The sequence below is a fragment of the Andrographis paniculata genome, unplaced genomic scaffold, assembly GCF_009805555.1.
Source record: "Andrographis paniculata isolate CXL003 unplaced genomic scaffold, ASM980555v1 Contig72END, whole genome shotgun sequence".
NCBI lineage: Eukaryota > Viridiplantae > Streptophyta > Magnoliopsida > Lamiales > Acanthaceae > Andrographis > Andrographis paniculata.
Genome location: NW_026137609.1, coordinates 876321 through 896011, shown reverse-complemented (window position 1 = coordinate 896011; position 19691 = coordinate 876321). Strand labels below are relative to the sequence as shown.

Below are 19691 nucleotides of genomic sequence, written 5' to 3'. Positions count from 1 at the left end.
TTTTGAATTTGAATAAATATTTGATGTGATATAAATAAGTATTAGTTATTTTTTTTAGTGTAATATAAAAAATATATATTTGATTTAATATTTTTGAAAGAAAAAATAGTAAACATTAAAATTTGAGTTGGAAAACCGAAAACGAACAGGTTATACATATTTTTTAAAATAAAGGTTGAAATGATGAACTGAGAACAAGACCTAACTTAAAAGAAACATAGGGTTTCAGTTATTTTAGAATATTATTTAGATTTTTTTTTTTAAAAAAAATATAAATTACATAAATGTTAATAGTATTTTCACGTGAACGAGTCTAACAATAGAAGAACTGCCCATTCCCTTGTTATAAACTAAATAAAATGAAAATCAGAATCCTCAATAAATTCAAATTAAATAATTTCTACATCGAAATGTATATTTATGCTGTATAAATTAATATGGGTATAAGTGATATATTTTGAATTATATCCACGGTAATAATTATATATAAATATCTACTGTTATTTGGGGTTTGGATTTTAAGTTCAGATTAAATAATAAAAATTTAGAATTTGAGGGAAAAAAATTGATGAAATAATAGAAATTCTAAATCAATATTTATGTTGTTAATTATATATTTGTTTAGTATTTATAGTTTTAAATGTTACTATGTATAGTTAATTTAGAATATACTATTGTTTAGGGAAGGGTTAGTATTATATTTGTCACCTTTTAGATTAAAATAATAATATATGAAATCAATCTCGTGTGGAGTGCGAGGGTGATATTTTACCATTAGCATCATATATATCAGATTTAGTCATTAGCTAAAAAGTAGTGTATGCATTTGAAGATAACATAAAATAAGACAATCATACAACTAAATCCAATGAAAATTCATTTGTCAAAATTTTTTATATTTTGAAAACATTTGAATTGATTTACTAATTATCCATACAATTAATGGATGATTTATTAATTCTTTAAATATAATTTCTTTTTATTTTTTATGAGGTAGGAAAATTAGTGCTAAACTACGAATGAGCTCAATAACCAATTTTATTTTATCTTGAAAATTTTAGTTCTGTCCTAACTCAATTAGTCCTTATAAGAAAAATTGGTCAACTCTTTTATTCAATTCACCGAATTTGGCTCAAATCTATAACTATTTAGTCTAAACTGTTTAATCCAATTTCAATCTCAAATCCAAACCCACGTTTTGTGAGTTAGTTGTGCTGGTTAATTAGTTATGGTTTTTATTTTTATTTTTTAATTTTTTGAAATAATTGTAGTTTTTTTTTAAAAAAAAAAAAGAAAAAAATTGGTCCATTTTTTTCACTGAATTCAACAAATTCAAATCTATAACCCTTTGGTCCAAACTGCTTAAACAAATTCCAATCTCAAATTCAAACCCACATCCATTCTTAATCCAATTTTGTGAGTTAGCTATGTGGGTTAATTAATTATGGTTTTAATTTTTAGCTTTTGGAATAATTGTAGTTTCTTTTTAATAAAAATTGGTCAATTTTTTTACTCAATTAACCGAATTCGGCCCAAATCTATAACCTTTTAATCCGAGCTATTTAACCCAATTCCAATCTCAAATTCAAATCCATATTCATTCCTAATTCTCAATTCACCAAATTCGAGCCAAATCTATAACCATTTAGTCCAAACTATTTAACCCAATTCCGATCCCAAATCCAAACCCACATTCATTGCAAATCCAATTGTGAGTTAGTTGTGCGAGTTAATTAGTTCTGGTTTTTATTTTTATTTTTAGACTTTTGAATAATTGAAGTTCCTTTTTTATAAAAATTAGTTCTTTATTTTATTTTTTTACTCAATTTAACGAATTTGGCCAAAATCTATAACTTTTAGTCCAACATGTTTAATCCAATTTCAATCCCAAATCCAAACCCACATCCATATCCAAATTTGTGAGTTAGTTGTGCGGGTTATTTAGTTCTGATTTTTATTTGTTTTAGCCTTTGGAATAATTGCAGTTTCTTTTTAATAAAAATTTGTTCATTTTTCTTTTACTCAATTCACCGAATTTGGCCCAAATTTATAACTTTTTAGTCGAGTTTGATCCAATTCTAATCCCAAAATTTGTGAGTTAGTTGCTGAATTTGGCCCAAATCTATAAGTCTTTAGTTCAAATTGTTTAACCCAATTCCAATCTCAAATCCAAACCCACATCCCGGTTAATGAGGTGTTGGGGTTTGAACCACCTCATGGTTACAAGTTCAACCTCTACACCACCAGACTATCTCTACAGGCAGTGGCAGGCCTATTAACCCAGCCCCACTTTTACCCTATTTTATTAAATCTTTTTATTTTAAAAGAATAATATATATATAATCTATATAAAATATTTAAAACAAATAATAAAATAATACAAACATTAAAGTGTTAATTTTTTTTAATAAAAAAGTGCATTAGTTTTTTTTTAAAATATAATATATCAATATTTACTAATAAAAAAGATTATTTTTTTTTATTTGGACTATATTTGATGTAATAATTAATATTTAATATTAGTATGCAAAAAAGTAAATATAAAATTATTAAGTGGATGATAGTAGTATTATTTTACAAATAAAAAATTTATTTTGTAAATTTAAAAATTTTGCCCCTGATAATATTCTAGTTCTGCCACTGTTTATACATGTCTATGGTTTATTAACAAAACATCCAATCATACATTATTTTAATGACAAATTAAAACTAAATTTTTTTCAAAATTATCAAAGAAACATTCCTCTAGTAAATCGCGTTGCTTTTGGATACAGCAATGTCCCGGACCTCGTTCATGGCGCGATCAAACGCCGACATATACTCCTCCCTCAAAGTAACCAGAGCCTCTACTCCATGCCCGGTCCTGGTGTCCATCAGCCATATCATATTCACCATCCGTACAGCCTTCGACTTCAGATCGATCCTCGAATCGCAACACGGTTCTACCCAAACTGGACCTCCCCATCCAAAATCAATGTCGTAAATCCCCAATCCGCACCAGCTCGAAATCCCCAAGACATCCGATCCCTCAGGAATTAACAATTTGCTGTCGTAGAATCTCTGAATTCCGCCGCCGCCTTGCAGACTGACAACATATTCATCGTCAATCTTCCTCGTCGATTCCCTCAATTTCCTCGTCAGGTCTTCTTCCCTGTCTTTATATCCACTTGACGCTACCGTCGCCGCCACGAAATTACCAAAACAGTCCGCCGGAAATGGCGGCGAGGCTCTTTTTCTCAGATTTACCGCCTGCCGTACGAACGATTCCGATTTCCCATTTTCGAGGGATGCTGCCATGAAACACTTCCAGAGAATTGTCGAGACAACCTCGGCCTTTGTCGCGTTTTCGACCCCGCCGGAAATTTTTTCCGGCGGACTGAAATCGCCGGCGCGTCGAACACGTATCGCTTCGTTGCCCATTTTTCTGAGAGGTGAATCATTGTACGGGAAGTAGGGTTTTCGACGAAATCGGGGTTGTGAGGGAACAGATATTGGGAAATGTAATTAGGGCAAATTGCTTGCTTACTTCCACGATTGAAGTTTCCCCACGACGACAAGAAATTAGTAATGGCGGTAGCGTCGGCGGCTCTATGCCAGAAAACGACTGCGACGGTGACGCCGCCGCAGTCAAAATAGTTGACCTGGATCAGCAAAACCCTAGACTCTGGGTCAACTTCCTGCCAAACGAATTCGACTCCTGGTACGAGGAGGCGAGTCAAATCCGTGCGATCTGGATTTTTGACAACGTCGGAGAGATTGTCGGCGGGGAATTTGGCGACGGTGAAATTGACTCCCTGGTCGCCGCAGTCAATGGAGTGACCGTTGTCGTCGGCGTTGACTCTTCCGGCGAAAGGATAGAATCGGGTCAAAATAGCTGAGAGAGATTGTTTCAGCTGCTGTGTAGATTGAGAAATGAAAATGTCGTGATTATTGTAAGACGATTGTCGAGGAGGTAAGTAGAGGACGACAGGGAGAAGAATTGGTCTCATGATCTGGTCGAGCATCGACAGCTTGTAAGTTTTGAGGTGTCGGGCGTCGGAGATTCTGGTTTAATGTTCTCGCTGGAGACGATGATCTTCTCCTTTCGAACAAAACAAATGTAAGAAATGTGTCTGGTCGAAGCAATTCGTAATATTTAGTATAGCGTTAAATATATATTATAAATATTAGTTCCGCTACCCAAAGTGCACACTCAGTAAACTTTTGACAGAACTTAGACATCGGATAATTTGAACCCATGATCTCTCAATGATCTCTCACACGTCCAACTCCACACCACCGGTCATCTGCTTCTAGACATAACTATTCTTTTAATTTATAGAGCAAGAATAATAGTAAGATTTAATAATTTTATTTTTAATTTTTGATAATATTAAAAATTGAGAATGCAAAGACTTTTACATCAATTTATAGAGGATCGTGGGACGTGTGGTCTTATATAATTATTTCAAAAAATATATATTTTCAAAATTAATATATTATATATACTAATTATCTTTATATTATTTATAAAATTAAAAAATAAAAAAAATAAAAAAAAATCTTGGATGTATTCATGGTAAAGCTTCTGCTAAAGTGGCACGCTACAATTTGTTATTAAACTATGGTTAGAAAAATATTGCGTGTAAATGAGACACGACTATCAGATGTAACTGAGACCATGCCTATCATGACACATAATAATATATATTGGAGACAACATTTGACGATCTTTACTAATTGTTAAAATATGAGTATTTAATAATAAAAAAAATTTATCAACATAATTTTAGAAATTATTATATATTTTTATATTAAATGAGTAATTATATTAATATTATAATAATTTTAATATATAAAATAATAAAAATATACTTTCTTTGTTTCTTAATTATGTAGTTATTTATTTTTCGCATGATATGATTTAATATTAAAAAAGATTCTTATACAAATATCATTGTATTAGTATTATGCAATATTTGTATTATTTTTTCTTTATAATTGTTTAGTGTTTTTTAAGATTTTCTCATAAGTTGCTCGGTGTTTTTCTACCTAGGATGTCTAAGTGGTTTTGTCTTTAGAGATTTAGTGGTAACGATCGATCGATCTAGGTGCTTAGGTCGTAGGACTTTGTGTTTAGTCGTTGATGTATGCTATGTCTTAGAGGTTAGTGCCTAAGGCGTTATTTGTATCTAGTGTTAGTGTTCTCTAGTTGACGTTAAATAAGATGAAGTTCATGTTTTGTAATTTCAAGTTTTTTTGTTTTCGACGTGTGATTGCTTTCTTTTGTGAATATGCATGAATGCTGTTGATTTGTTTAGTAGCTTGGGTGCTAGTTTAGAATCTGTAAGTTTATTGTACTGAATCGGTTTAAACTTGCTTATATACTTGTTTTTGTAGTTTGATTGCATAATGTTTGTTTGTAAATGTAGCGAGGGACAAAAGACGATGATGAAATTCATCGGTGCAATGTAAATCTATATATCTAGTAAATATGAATTTTGGGATTTGGTTAAATCACGAACAAAATAGATGGAGTACATTGAGAATTTTGGTTGTTCGAGGCTTAATCCGACAAATCTCTCGACAATAAAATAAGTTGGTCTCCTATTTAGCCCGGCCCACCACATTGGCCCAAACCTTTTAACCCATCTCCAAGCCCAAACCTTTAGCCCATTAGTTGAGTTAGTTTCGAAGACTAAAAATTGATTAGTTTTTAGAGTGACCACAAAAAGTAGACACCGAACAAGAGAGAGAAGAGAATGGAGAAACCGTTGGTGCGTTCCGGTGTATTTTTGGTGAGATTAGAAGTGTTAAAATTAATTTGCGGAAACAAACAATGAGCCTATTAGCTCTGATATATAATTCGATAGATTTAAATCTAAATAATATAATCTAATTAATAATAACAATAATAATAATAATAATAATAATAATAATAATAATAATAATAATAATAATGAATATGTATATTGTTTCAAGTAAAAAAAAAAAAAAAACAAACGTAGAGGCGTTTAATTGATACAGCCACTGTCCGTTTAAGCATTTACAGAGTCGAGACACGGCACAATCTTAATTATTGCTGCATGAAGAGTTGACTAGGTCGGTACAATTTGTATAGTCAAAAGTCAATTTATGTAGGCACACAAAGCAATAAGATTGCATTTGATTGTAGTGATATATATATATATTTTAATTAATTAAATACATATTTTTATATTTATATTATTATATTAAAAATTAATTTTATAGTTGAAATATAAAATGAATATACATCTATATCCTATTCAATAATTAATTTACTTTAAAATTTAAAAATGAAAACCCAAACAACACCAATAAATTAATACGCCATGAAATGAAATCTAAAGAGAGTATCAAACCGAATCAAGCATGAACAAATGGATGGTTAATTATTAATATTTTTTTAAATAAAAATACTCCCTCCTCCGTTTGATAAAATTAGTGCATTTATGTCAGCATAAAAATGAAAAAATATATATAAATCATTGAAAAAATAATAAAATAAAAAAAATAATTAAGGTATGTTTCGAAAATTAATTATTTAACAGACATGCTAGAAAGAAAAATATGAATAAATTTGATAGAAAATTGAGTATTACATGTATAATCCCAGGAAACCATGTTTAGTGAATCGTGTTGCTGTTGGATGCAGCAGCAACGAGGTCCCGGAGCTCGTCCATGGCGCGGTCAAACGCCGGCATATAGTCCTCCTTGAGCGTGACCCACGCTTCGATTCCATCCCCGATTCTCGTGTCCATTAACCAGATTGTATTCTCGTACCTTAACGACTCCAAACCCCCGCTTGTATCACAACACGGTGTGATCCAGACCGGACTCCCCCATCCAAAATCAACGCCGTAAGCCCCAAAATTGCACAGGCTGGAGATCCACAGGTGGTCGGAACCCTCAGGAATTTCACTGTACATTAAGGAAAACTTTTCCCCGTAACTTCGAAGCCCGCCATCGCCTTGCAGGCTGCTGACGTAATTATCGTCGATCTTCCTTATTGCATCCCTCAATTTCCTAATCAGGTCAGCGCCGACATCATCGTCATCGTCTTCTTTGTTCTCGCTGACCGCCGGCGACAGACAGACGAAATTTCCGAAGCAATCTGACGGGAATGGCGGCCGGGCTCTCCTTCTCAGATCCACTGCGTTGATCAGGAAGGAATGCGATTTGCCATTTTGGAGAGATGCAGACATGAAGCACTTCCAGAGAAATGCCGAGACAACCTCGACTTTAGTGCTGCCGGAAAACTTTGCCTGAAGAGCTGAAATGACTGTGTCGGAATGGAACACGTAGCGTTTTAATGACCATTTGGGGGTCAGCAGAATGCCCGACGGGGAAAAGGGTTTCTGAACCAATTCGGGTCTGTGTGGGAAAAGAGATTGGGAAATGTAATTAGGGCAGATTCCTCGTCCATCTTGTTTGGATCCCACGTGATTGGCACGTGCCCAAGAAAACAAGAAATTCGTAATGGTGGTAGCGTCGGCGACCTTGTGCCAGAAAACAACTCCGATGGCAATACTACGGCACTTAAAATAGTTGACTTGGATCATCAGGAGCCTGGACTCCGGATCCATTTCTTGCCAGATGGATTCCGCGCCTGGTACGAGGTGACGTGGCAGAATCTCATTGATTGCCGGATTTTCGAGGAGATCGGAGAGATTGTCAGAGGGGAATTTGGCGACAGTGAAGTCAACTCCCTGGTCGCTGCAGTCAATGGAGTGGCCGTTGTCGTCGGCGTTGACTCTTCCGGCGAAAGGGTAGAATCGGGTAAGGATTAATGAAAGGGACTTTTTGAGCTGGTGAGTAGTTTCAGAAATGAACAAGTCAAGATCAGGCTGAGGATTGTGATTGTCCGTACGAGATGGAGGAGGAAAGTAGAGGACAACGTGGAGAAGAATTGGTGTCATGATCTGGTCGAGCAAAGACAGCTTGTGAGTTTTGAGGTGTGAGGGCGTCGGTGAATCGGGCTTGATGTTCTCGCTTGAGACTATGACCCTCTCCATCAAATCGCACAAAACAAATATTGTAAGAAAAAAGATTTGCAGGAACCCTTGATGTAATGATGCAACTCATCCCTATTTATAGAATCACAATACTTCCAAATTATTTGGTAAAATTGTCTATAAAGAATTTATAGTTTCGTAATTCTAACGTTATTTTATTTTATTTTTATATTAAAAATTGCATAACCTTTTTTTATATTTTTTTTAAATCTTGCATGAAATTTTTAAGTTCACCGTAAATCTCATTTTATTTTAAAAATTACACGACATCCTCTTATATTTTAAAAAATATTACATGAAATCCTTCATTATACAAAAAATATATATATAAATTATATTCTCATCACACAGAATTTTTTTTATAGCAGTGAAATTTTATACGATATGAATATAAGAAGTATCATGTAATTTTTAAAATATATAAAAATTTTATCTAAATTTTAAAATTATATAAAAATTATAAACAATTTTACCTTATTGTTATATTATAACACATTTTTAATGGTGTAGGTGTCAAGATTGCGTAATGCCATACGGCCACATTAATAGCACATGGTTTCATTCAATTTCAATGTTATCTCAATCTCCCTCTCCCTCTCTCTATCATCTCTTATCTATCTCAATAATATATATATATATATATATATAATCACCGCCCATACTTTTAATAAAATATATACACATTGTCCGATGGTATAATGAGGTAAAAATTCGGTAAAAATTGAACATGTGACCGTAAAGTTACTGTTGAAATCTCCAATACCTCAGGTGACTCAGTGTGCAAATAATTTGCGCACTTTTATATATACATTTCATTATTTTATTAGTATTTATTTTTATATATTACATAGGGGCGAACCTAGGTGGGGAAGGGGTTGCCCTCCCCCTATCCTACCCCTTTATTTTTTAATTTTAATATATATATATATATAAATAAACTAAAAATATATTAAACTTTTATATAAGATGTATTTATTTGGGCAATTTTGAATAAAAAAAAAAGATTATATTTAAATATATTTAAAGTAAAATTTTATTCCACTAAAAAATACTCATCGATCTTCAAACAATATTAAAATAAATATTGTAATATGCTGTTGATGTTATTGTAGTTTGCTATTTTGCTTTATAAAAATATAGTATGTCGAAAAATAAAATTATTTGATAACAAATAAATTGTATTATTTTAAATATTTTAAAAGTAAGTCTCTCTTTTGTCGAATTTTAGTTCCGCCCCTGATATTACATAATATTTTATTAACATGAAGCTTTGTCGAGAAAGTATTAATATAAAGATAACGGTATTTTTTTATTTTAAAAATTACTTAACCAAGTTGCAAAAATTTTGTTGTTAAAATTTTTACCCAAAGTTTTATCCAAATATTATAAAAAAATATGAAAGCACTGAAGAAGCTCTCCTAGAATTTCAAAGTATTTATTCCATTATTTTATTTAATGCAAATATTACTAACACATAAAAATTTTACATTTTCTACTAGCTATTATAGAGGAAAAGGCGTTCGATGTCAATATTTAATAAATAAATTTATTTAAAAATAATGTTAGTGGTGGTATAATTTTATTATTAAGGCATAATTAGATGTGTAGATTTTTTAGGTACCAAAAAGTACATATTTTATAACATTGAATGCACATATTGAGAACACGAAGGTTTATATTTTGAAAATATAATGATGTATACTGAAAGTGTATTTTTAAAATTCTCTGATAATTTATATTTTGAGCAAGATACAATATGATAATATATATTTAAAACTCCTTATATATAATTATTTTTACTCTCATATTTTGTAATAATATAACAACAGTAAATTTTGTTCAAATTACTGATACATTTATTTTTCTAATATTTCTTCCAAACAAAAAAAAAAATAAGAATTCTGAATGTGCTATAATAAATAATGCCGAAGACAATTTATGTATCATAATAGTGCATCAATATACACTATCCTGAAAAATAAAAAATATTTTGCCGACATGGCCGTGTACTCTGAAATACGGCTGTGTTTGATCTGATTCAGTTATTACTTTAGCTTTTATTACAGTTACGTAAGTGCGGTCTATTAAAATTTCAGGTTAACATAAAAAATAATTGAATTTATTATTATTCTTTTATGTGAATCTAATTTTGAAATATTTTTTTTAATGAGATCAAAAATTCAAAAAAAAAAGAGAGTTCGGCTGAGACTAATAATGATTTTTGCCGTAGCTAGAATAACAATGTAAGTGATGAAAGACAGTGAAGGAACAATCTATACCAAAGATCGATTAGAGTACCATAATAGAGTAGTGCACAAAGTGTCTAAGAGGAGACAATGTGGCGTAGAAGTGAGAATATGGAGGCAAGGCGCTATGTGTGGGGATGGAAGTGTGTCAAAAATGGTGTGTGATTGATGAGGAAAGTGAGATAAACATGTATAGAGAGGGAGTCGGGCCAAGCCCAGAAAGCATAGGCGAACTGAGCCCCCGGAAGGAGATGATGGTGCAGATTCTTGCCAGGATCTGTTGCCGGGGAATTTGGGCACTATAAAATGAACTCCCTGATCGATCATTGTTCACCGGCGCCAATTCAGAATCGGATTAAAACAATCGAGAGCGAACGTTTAGTCTTGAAAATGAACAAATCAGGATCAGGAAGAAGTTGTAGGTTCTCAAGTGTAGGGGGGTTGGAGAAGAAGACTTAACACACTCCATGGAAATGATCTAGCTCCCCATTTGGTTCACCGTAGGTTTCATTACAGCAAGCCTTTGTTGGCATCAATAATGCAATATATATATATATCCAGCAAGAGCACAAGATCATCATTCCCCTTCAATTTGGAGTCTGTGTTTTATATACAACAAATGAGAAACCACAAGAACGACAATACTTCATACAGCCTATTCCATATAGTAGTATTACACAGGCCCGATCATGTCCGAATCGAACAACACCATAAACTCGTAGAAATCAATAACCTAAACAACAAGATATTGCACAAAACGAAACATATCATCAAGATTTTACCCCAATCCAGAACTTGACGAAGACGCAGCCCCCCTCTCGCGATCCCTCTTCTCCTTTTCATAGTTGGGATCGTCAGTCGGCAGCTCGAACCTACACACAGGACATGAATTCCTACACCCCAGCCAGGGTTCTATGCACTCACCATGATAGCCATGGCCACAAGGCAGAGTCTTTGCAGCTTCTCCCACATTCACTAAATCTTTACATATGGCACACGCCACAGTGCTCCCTTCGTCTTCAATTACTACACTCTTCAGCGCCTCTACGGCGGATTTGGCCGCCGGAGGTGGCCCGCGGCCGCCTCCACTGTCACTATCGGCGAGGTTTTGAAGAAGGGCTTCGTAGCCTGAAGCATCGACGTAATCCCCAGGGTTGCCAATGTAAGTGTCAGAATCAGACAGTTGTAATCTGAGCTCGATCGAATGATCCTCCAGGCCCATCAGAATCTCCGCCCAATCGAGGATTCTGTTCCGGCGAGTGGCCGTGCGCGACGCGAAATCGCTCAGGCGGAGCCTGAGCGTGTCGTGCCGCCGCCGGCGCATATCGTCGTCGTCGTCGTCGTCGTCGAGAGGCTCGATCACTTCGATTTCGTCTGCGTCTGCGTCTGCGTCGTCGTCGTCGCCATCGCCGGATCTGTTGTTTTCTTCTTCCTCGCGGACGACTTCAACCGAATGCTCGTCGTCGTCGTCGTCGTCTTCGTCGTTGTTATCGTCGTCCCAGCCATCGAGCTCGATGCGGAGGTAGTCTGCGTTGGAGGGGGGAGAAGGGGGCGGGGCGTCCTCTTCACGCGCCGCTTGAGCGATTAGGCGAAGCACCTGAATAAACTGGTTGCCGAAGGTTGGATCGTCGATTGGGTCCGGGTCGGGCTCGGCGGCGGGGTTGGGGACAACGGCGGAGATAGATTCGACGAAACCGTTCTTGCACTCGTAGCAAACGACGTCGGGCAGATCAGCTAGGGTTTCGACTGCGACACTCTTGACGCAGTGGTAGCACCAATATTCCGATGGATCTTGATCCGACCCGGATTCGGGCAGGGTTCGGGCAGGCGATTGGTCATCCATGGATGAGACGAAAAAGGAGATTATTTTAGGTCTTGAAAATGGACTGGCAATACGAGAGAGACGAATGGAGATGAAATTCCAAGATCGAATCGAACCACTGTATTTTTTTAATTTTGTTTTTTTAATCGAACGACAGTATTAAATACTTCTTTCTTAGTCGAAAATTTTACGACCGTTGGATTAGGGTTGGTGAAACCTCTGTTCGCCATTCAAAGCTAAAATCGCGTTTATATTTCCGGTTTCAAATGCCAAAGTCGTTTAGCGACTCTTCAACTTTAAAATATCAATAATCTGACGCGTGTGTGTCACCTTCCGTTTGTTGCGGCTGAAATTGGGCCAGTAGTCTCAGTCCAACCCAATATTATTTGGGCCAAGTAACTAATAATTGGGCCTAATCGAGTAAAAATATATACTTACTTATCCAAAATTACATCATTATTATTTTTTGTTATTTATAGTAAATAATAATTAATTTTTTATTTTTTATTTAAATATTAATATTTTATCAATTTTTTTTTTTTTGAAAATTTAATATAATACATAGTATATCATATTTTTTATTTTTATTTTTTCATTTTAATATTAAAATATTATTATTTATTAGCGTTCGTGTTTAACCAAACTTAACGTAATTATTAAAATATTATATATATGGAAAGAGCTTTACCAAGAAAAGAAGATTCCTTTAGTATATTAATCAACTTATCTGTCCATGCATTATATTCTTGTTCTTGAAATTAAAATTCAATGATTATGTTCTTATGCTTCCAATAGTCATCAACTTTAACCACACCTCTAATCATTCCACATATATAATTTGCATTGCAAGCATTAATCGAATAATAATAATAATAATAGTGTTTTAAATTGACTTCACCTAGCAACTATCATTAAATTAGTCATCCAATATTATGCATAACATTTGTTGTAAATGTACATATACATTGAATTAATATTATTCCACATTGATCAAGATTGTTCATAAAGTGGAACATAAACCCATAAAATAAATAAATAAATATCAACCTTAATTGTTGTTTCAGTAAAGTATAGACTGCCAGATAATGGATCTTTCTTTGCTTGAAAGGGCAGCCACCATTTAACTGATTAATTACTACTGAATTAATTCCATCGTCAATATAATATTCAATATTTTAATTAAATATTACAGTAGCTACTCATCTTCTATATACATGAAAATACGTATACAACAATATACTAATATTATATAATAATCATCATAATAACAAAAATGTGCATGCGTGGTGTGGCTCTTAATTATTTTTATCCAGCCTAATCAATTAAATTTAATCCACCAAAAATAAGATCAATATCAACAATATTATTGTTGACACAATGATGGGATTAGATTGCAGGGCTGATGACGACGATGATCCTCCGATGATGAAATTCGGCAACCACCCGGACTCCGGCTGCCGGCCGTCGTCGACGTCGTCGTCCCCTTGTGGCTGAGCTGCGGAACCGCCGGCTGCCGGTGCCGGCATTGATGAAGATGATGATGATGATGATTTCTGGCTATAATACATTCATTAGTTTAATCATTTTGCAAAAAAAAATTAACGAAATGTGTTCTTTTTATGTTTTTTCATGTTTTTAAAAAAAATATTATTTAAATAATTTTATACCGCATGCAAAAAATATATTTTCAAATTATTTTACAAAATAAGTAATTTGTAATAATAATAAACATGGAAGCGAATCAAACCAAATTTGTAACAATAGTACAATAGTCTCCCGTCATCCCACGTACTATTATTTTTTTTAAAAAGAAAATTATAAATTTTAATCTTAAATTTTATAATTTATAATTTTTTAATTTTAGTTAGATTAATTATTTAACTTAATTTATAATTATTGTATTGTATTATAATTAATTTTATTCATATAATATTACTTATTTGCTAATTATATATTTCTTAAATTCTAAATTTTAGTGTATACATTAAATGATTGAATGTACGACGGAGGGAGTATAATATTAACTCCTCCTATTTTGTTTGTTAATTTTATTTAGGAACAATATTTTAAATGTTATAATTTTGATAAAAAATTTTTAAAAAATGGATGTAATTTTTTTTAAAAAATAAATTTATATTCTAAGTTTCTACTAAGTGAGGTGAATTTACAATTTTTTTCCTATAAAGTATCAAAACAAATATTATTTAAAAAAAAAAAGAAAAAGAAAAAAGAAGCACCCAATACCTTGGGAGTGAAGGGCAGAATGTAATGGTGTAATCAGCTCCATTACAAGTAAATGTGCTGGTCGCATCATCGTACGCGTAGCTGTACGCGCGGGGGCAGGCCTTCTTGAACGCCGCCGAGTAAGCCGACGGCCGGCAAGTGTCCGGCGACCCGTACGCCCCGCTGCAGCAAAATTCCGGCCTTCTAAACGCCTCGCAAGCGCTCCTGCACGCCTGCCCGTTCCCTACCCGCAGCTCGCTCGGGCAGATGCGGTTCAGATCGGTCAGGCACCCGGTCGAGCCGCAGGCGCCTGAACCGCCGGCTGCCTCGACGATCATCGGCAGATTGTAGCCGTCGACGAGGCTTACGTCGTAGAAATCCTGAGTGTCTGATCCGATCGTGAACTCAGCTAAGGTAGCCGGCGGCTTAGCTCCGGCGCCGTTGCATTCGATTTGGTTAGATCCGCAATCGCCGGTGGCGCAGCTGCCCTGGCCGGTGGCAGGATCGAATACGCAGCCGGTTCGGCCCCAGAACCGGCCGGACCACCCCGGTCCGGCCTGGAAGGATCTGGCGGCGCCTTGTGGGAGCTGAAAACCGGTGGTGCCGAAACCGCCGGCGCCGGCATTGGAGAGAATTCCAGGCCATACTGTGTATTCACATCTATTTATCAGTGTGAATGTCGTTCCCAGACAACCTGCAAATTAATTATTACCATTACCATGTAAGAAATTCACAAGATCTATATATATATATATATATGTATATGTATATGCATGTAGGTGTGCTTACCATTGGCAATGGCAAGAAGAATGAAGGTGTGAAGTAATGATGGGAGCATTTGGAGGGCTTTTAATGGAGAAGAAAGATGGGAAATAAGAAGTTGTCTGAGACAGCCTTCTATATATGGGATCTTATAAAAACAAATTTGGTACAAAAACCAGAAAAATTTAAATGGGCTTTTAAAAAAATGGAAAAATTAACATAGGATGAAGAAAAGGGGGTGTAGTGTGTAAGAAAGTGGACAATTTTATTTTTATTTAAAAGTCAAAATGAAGGCTAATTGCCAAACCGTTGTATGTGTTAAAGGGATAAATTCAGTGGCAGCATATGCATGTTTAATATATATATATATGTAGAAATTAAAAGGTGGTGAGGGAGAGCATGGAATAATTAAAGTCGTGTTTGACTGGAGGCTGCATGAATATGTAATAGAGGAGCCATTATTCGATCAGTACATTTTGAATAAACTTTTGATTGAACTTAATGATTTTTAAATTAAAATCACATTAATTATGTATAACAAATGCTCATGAACTCACAGTTATAAATCCATCCCAGGTGACGTAACATTAAATTAGGTGGTCAAAACTCCTAAGGGAGTTTGCCTCAACACTCAATCAAGATTATATTAATTATTATATTCACTGTAAATTAAATGGGATAGATAATTAATAGTAATAATAATTGGTTGGGGTTATTAGGACAGGGTAACAGATGAGATGATTTAGTGAGGAGACAAAATGCAAGGCAAGTTTTTTTGGACGTGAAAAGGGTGGGCCCCTCCACCAACCGATTCTCCACAACAGCCGAAAAGATTTGGTGGACCTGCACCAAATTTATCCCTATTTTTAACAACTTTCCTATACATAGTTTTTTTTTTTTTTTTTAAAAAAAAAAAATAATAATAATTAGTAGAAAATATAAATATAACAAAAATATACAAAAGTAAATAAAAAAAAACACACAAAATTATTGTGTAGGAATTTTTAAAAGTTTTTAAATAATAAACATATTTTTAATATAATGTTTTAAATAAAAATAAATGATTGATTTGATTAATTTTTTACTTGATTAATAATACTGTCAAAACTCTTAAAAATATTTACAAATTAAACTTTACATCAAATTTTTATATTAAAATATTACATATAGAAATAATCATACAAAACATATATTTAAATAACTACATAAAGCATAAACAAACAGAGTCAGGATGGCCGAGTGGTCTAAGGCGCCAGACTCAAGTTCTGGTCCTCGTGAGAGGGCGTGGGTTCAAATCCCACTTCTGACAATATTTTCTTTTTTGGTTTTTAATAGAAAAATTAGCGTTTTGGCAGACACGTGAGAAATAGTCATGCTGGCGTGTAAAGATCGCCTTTTGCTGACATCCCACACCACAATTGCTCTGTTGTACCATGTTACCATACATATGATGAAGCAAAGAGATATATATATATATATATATATCCAGTGCGTATGTATGTCTGAATGAGAAGAGGTTATTTGGGAATGAAAAGGCACAATAAAATAAAACCCACAGTTAATTATATATATATGTAGGAAAAGATAGTTGAAAATACAATTCAACAAATGCTTTTGATCTTTAATTAATTGGATAAGATTTAGTGAATAAATTAAAGGGACCAGAAAGAAAAAGTGAAAAAACAAAAAAAAAAAACGAGAGATAATGTGGTTAGTATATATAGTTTTATATTAATGAATTTATAACAAAGATGAATGGTGAGATCACAGACACACATATATATATATATATATGTATATTCTGCTGCAGCTTTAGAGGGAAAAAGGAAAGGAAAGGAATGGAAAGAATTAGGGAAGATCGAGTGGTGACATAAAAATAAAGGCATTTACTATATTCATGCATCCATACAATTTCATATTTATAATTTTGTCTTCATACTCTTATCAACTTATAGTCACAAAAATAAAAATAATAATCATAATAATAATAAAAGAAGAAGAAGAAGAAGAAAATTCCATAAAGCTGCGGTGTTAATAGAAACCCTAATTGGTGAAGAAGATAATATCAAAATCGGTTATGTTCTAAAAAACACATATTGAATGTTCAACATCAATCTTTCGTATTTTGTAAAATAAGAGTGCATGCTATCGACTCATCTTTTAAATGAATGCTTTATAGAAGTATATATAATGCTCTATATAAATATATATGATATTTTATATAGTATATATGGAGTACGTTTAATTATATTGTATTGTTAAATCTTCAATAGCATCAATTCAAGAATCATAAAACGTCCATAAAAAATTTTAAGAACATTGATCAAGAATCCAAAAAACACAGGTTTTTTTATATAGTGGAGTATATGTTATACGGACTCTTAATAGTAATTTTTGAAGATTTGAAGGATGTTGTCTGAAAAAAATCAATATGTTGCTGATTTTTCCAAATCAGTACGGTAATGGTAGTCGCATCCTATCAAACATATATATTTCATAATATAATATTCACGTAATATTATTAATATGTCACGAATTTTTGTCTGAGCTGAGTGAGTTGTGGCAATCACTTAATTAGTAAGGAAGATGTCGAGTTAATGTGTTTCATTTATAATCATTGTGATCAGGTAATTATACTTGAATTTGTTATATTCCTGAGTATATATTTTTATTATTATCATTGTATATATGTTCTTTTACTAATTGTCATGCTACATTCATATATTTGCTCTATTTGAATTATTATAAGAAAAAAACCATAAAACAATAACTTACAATACAAAAAAATAAAAGATAAAAACAATATAACTTTTGGAGTAGAATTTTGTAAAGCAGACATGACTCTCATTCATTGTTAGTCCATTATCTTATCTGTAAATTGATATATATATATATATATATATAGAGAGAGAGAGAGAGAGAGAGAGTATTATTAGGGTTGGGAATTATCTGTAAATGGGTATGGGGTCGACTAAGGACAACTGATAAAGCAAAAGCCAGGATATATAGAAAATAGTAAAATATACAAACAACACAAGCTTTTATTACATACAACACATATTGTTTGTAACAAAGATGTGTTGTTTGTTCATAACTACAATGTTGTTGTAAAAGAGTATGCTATGGACTAAAATTAACTGTTGTATGTATATTATATTAACGTATATTGTGTGCTGTATGTGATTTGATTATACCGTGTTGTTTAGTGTACATTCAGCACTGTAATCGCCGCTATCTATATATATATATATTTGCGTAGTGAGGTGAGGTTAGCTTATCTGTCGTGTAAAGCCAAAAAAGGGAATCCTTATTCCTTTTTAATCCAATTTTTAAATTCATAAAACTTTCTGACATATATCGATCAATTTAATTGATTAAGGAAACTGAAGCTCATCCCAATTAAAGAAAGAGAGGCAGCATCCTCAAGCTTTACCATTACTGGAAACAGTTCCTATCAGCCCTCGAATAACCTTCCTTCTTCTCAAACAACAATATACAAACGAATATACTTTTTTTCGTCCAAAAAATCTCTCTTTATTTAAATTGGATATAATTTTTAATGAATATATATTATTACAGTGATAAATGGAACATAAAAATATATTTTGAAATATAGATGAGTGAGATAATATGAGTGAAAATAAAATAAAAAAAATTAATAAATTGAGTGTGTAAGTATCGATGACATATTTGTAAATAACTATAATAGTTATTTAATAATATGTATTAGGAAACTTAGAAAAATTATTTGATATAAAGAAAATGTATATATTTTTTGTAATTAAAAAAATGATATAAATTTGGTGGATATAGAAAATATCATATATCTCCATATACATACTTATGTATATTTATACTTGCGTTTAAACCTGTGTTATGCGCAGATTTTTATATTTAAATTTAATTATTATATTATTTATATTTGATTTTATAAATACTTAAAATAAATCAAAAATATATATGTAAAATAATTATATAATCTAATATATTTATATTTTACTATTTTAGTGGTTGTGTTTTTTTATAAATTTTTTTTCTATATCTCCATATATATATACTTATGTATATTTTATATGCATGCAGAAATTAAAGGATATTGTGAAGATGCTGTCACATTTTTTTTATTATTTTATGATTATTTTTTCAATTTTTATTGTAAAAATTAATTATTTTACCTTTATTATAATGTTGAAGAATTGATTACCTTTAAAAGAAAATTAGAAAAATAATTAAATATTATTAAAAAAAATTTGAAATTTGAAAATTTGAAAATTTAACTTTAACATAAATTATCGATAAGTATATATATTTATTTATTTTGAATAATTTTAATTTTAAAATAGTTGACTTATATATTTCAATATATTAAAATTTATAAATTAATATTTAAAATTAAAATATAATATTATATAAAATATATAAAAATATCTATATATAAATAATATATATTACGTAATAAAAGTATGTGAAAATAAATAAATTATAATATATAGAAATATGTTTAAATAAATAAATAAATAATACATATATTATGTAATAAAAATATATTGAAATAGATATATTATTGTGTATCTGTAAAGATTATGTTTCTGATTACTCTAACAAATGCAACAAGGTGCACGA

General features: G+C 32.3%; 3 protein-coding genes, 1 non-coding gene and 1 pseudogene across 5 annotated transcripts; 1 reads left to right on the top strand and 4 right to left on the bottom strand.

Annotated features, from left to right (window-relative positions):
- Window positions 1–2658: 2658 nt before the first annotated feature.
- Window positions 2659–4239, bottom strand: LOC127265200 (vinorine synthase-like; annotated as a pseudogene).
- A 2288-nt stretch (window positions 4240–6527) lies between these two features.
- LOC127265298 (stemmadenine O-acetyltransferase-like) lies at window positions 6528–8050 on the bottom strand. Its single transcript, XM_051295037.1, has one exon. It carries the CDS (start codon window positions 8013–8015, stop codon window positions 6627–6629), a length of 1389 nt encoding a protein of 462 aa, XP_051150994.1. The 5' UTR covers window positions 8016–8050; the 3' UTR covers window positions 6528–6626.
- Window positions 8051–10827: 2777 nt separating this feature from the next.
- LOC127265151 (E3 ubiquitin-protein ligase CIP8-like) lies at window positions 10828–12213 on the bottom strand. Its single transcript, XM_051294836.1, has one exon. It carries the CDS (start codon window positions 12102–12104, stop codon window positions 11040–11042), a length of 1065 nt encoding a protein of 354 aa, XP_051150793.1. The 5' UTR covers window positions 12105–12213; the 3' UTR covers window positions 10828–11039.
- Window positions 12214–13242: 1029 nt separating this feature from the next.
- On the bottom strand, window positions 13243–15246 carry LOC127265152 (thaumatin-like protein 1). Of its 2 annotated transcripts, none has more exons than XM_051294837.1 (3): window positions 15096–15246; window positions 14328–15000; window positions 13243–13640 (listed from the first exon to the last, which is right to left on the bottom strand). In XM_051294837.1, the coding sequence occupies exons 1-3, from the start codon at window positions 15142–15144 to the stop codon at window positions 13412–13414; spliced, it is 951 nt and encodes a 316-aa protein (XP_051150794.1). In that variant the 5' UTR covers window positions 15145–15246; the 3' UTR covers window positions 13243–13411. The 2 variants fall into 2 exon arrangements, with proteins under 2 accessions (XP_051150794.1, XP_051150795.1); XM_051294838.1 differs by having other exon boundaries at window positions 13243–13636.
- Window positions 15247–16293: 1047 nt separating this feature from the next.
- On the top strand, window positions 16294–16377 carry TRNAL-CAA (transfer RNA leucine (anticodon CAA)). Its single transcript has one exon. It is a non-coding gene; the product is annotated as a tRNA-Leu (tRNA).
- The last annotated feature ends 3314 nt before the right edge of the window (window positions 16378–19691 follow it).

Bases quoted from the DNA above. Each gene is read 5' to 3' on its own strand.
- LOC127265152 (XM_051294837.1), bottom strand. From the start codon at position 15,144: ATGCTCCCATCATTACTTCACACCTTCATTCTTCTTGCCATTGCCAAT. The intron at 15,001-15,095 runs GTAAGCACACCT...ATTAATTTGCAG, and splicing joins TCTTCTTGCCATTGCCAATG to GTTGTCTGGGAACGACATTC. The intron at 13,641-14,327 runs GTATTGGGTGCT...AATGTATTATAG, and splicing joins TTCTGCCCTTCACTCCCAAG to CCAGAAATCATCATCATCAT.
- LOC127265151 (XM_051294836.1), bottom strand. From the start codon at position 12,104: ATGGATGACCAATCGCCTGCCCGAACCCTGCCCGAATCCGGGTCGGAT.
- LOC127265298 (XM_051295037.1), bottom strand. From the start codon at position 8,015: ATGGAGAGGGTCATAGTCTCAAGCGAGAACATCAAGCCCGATTCACCG.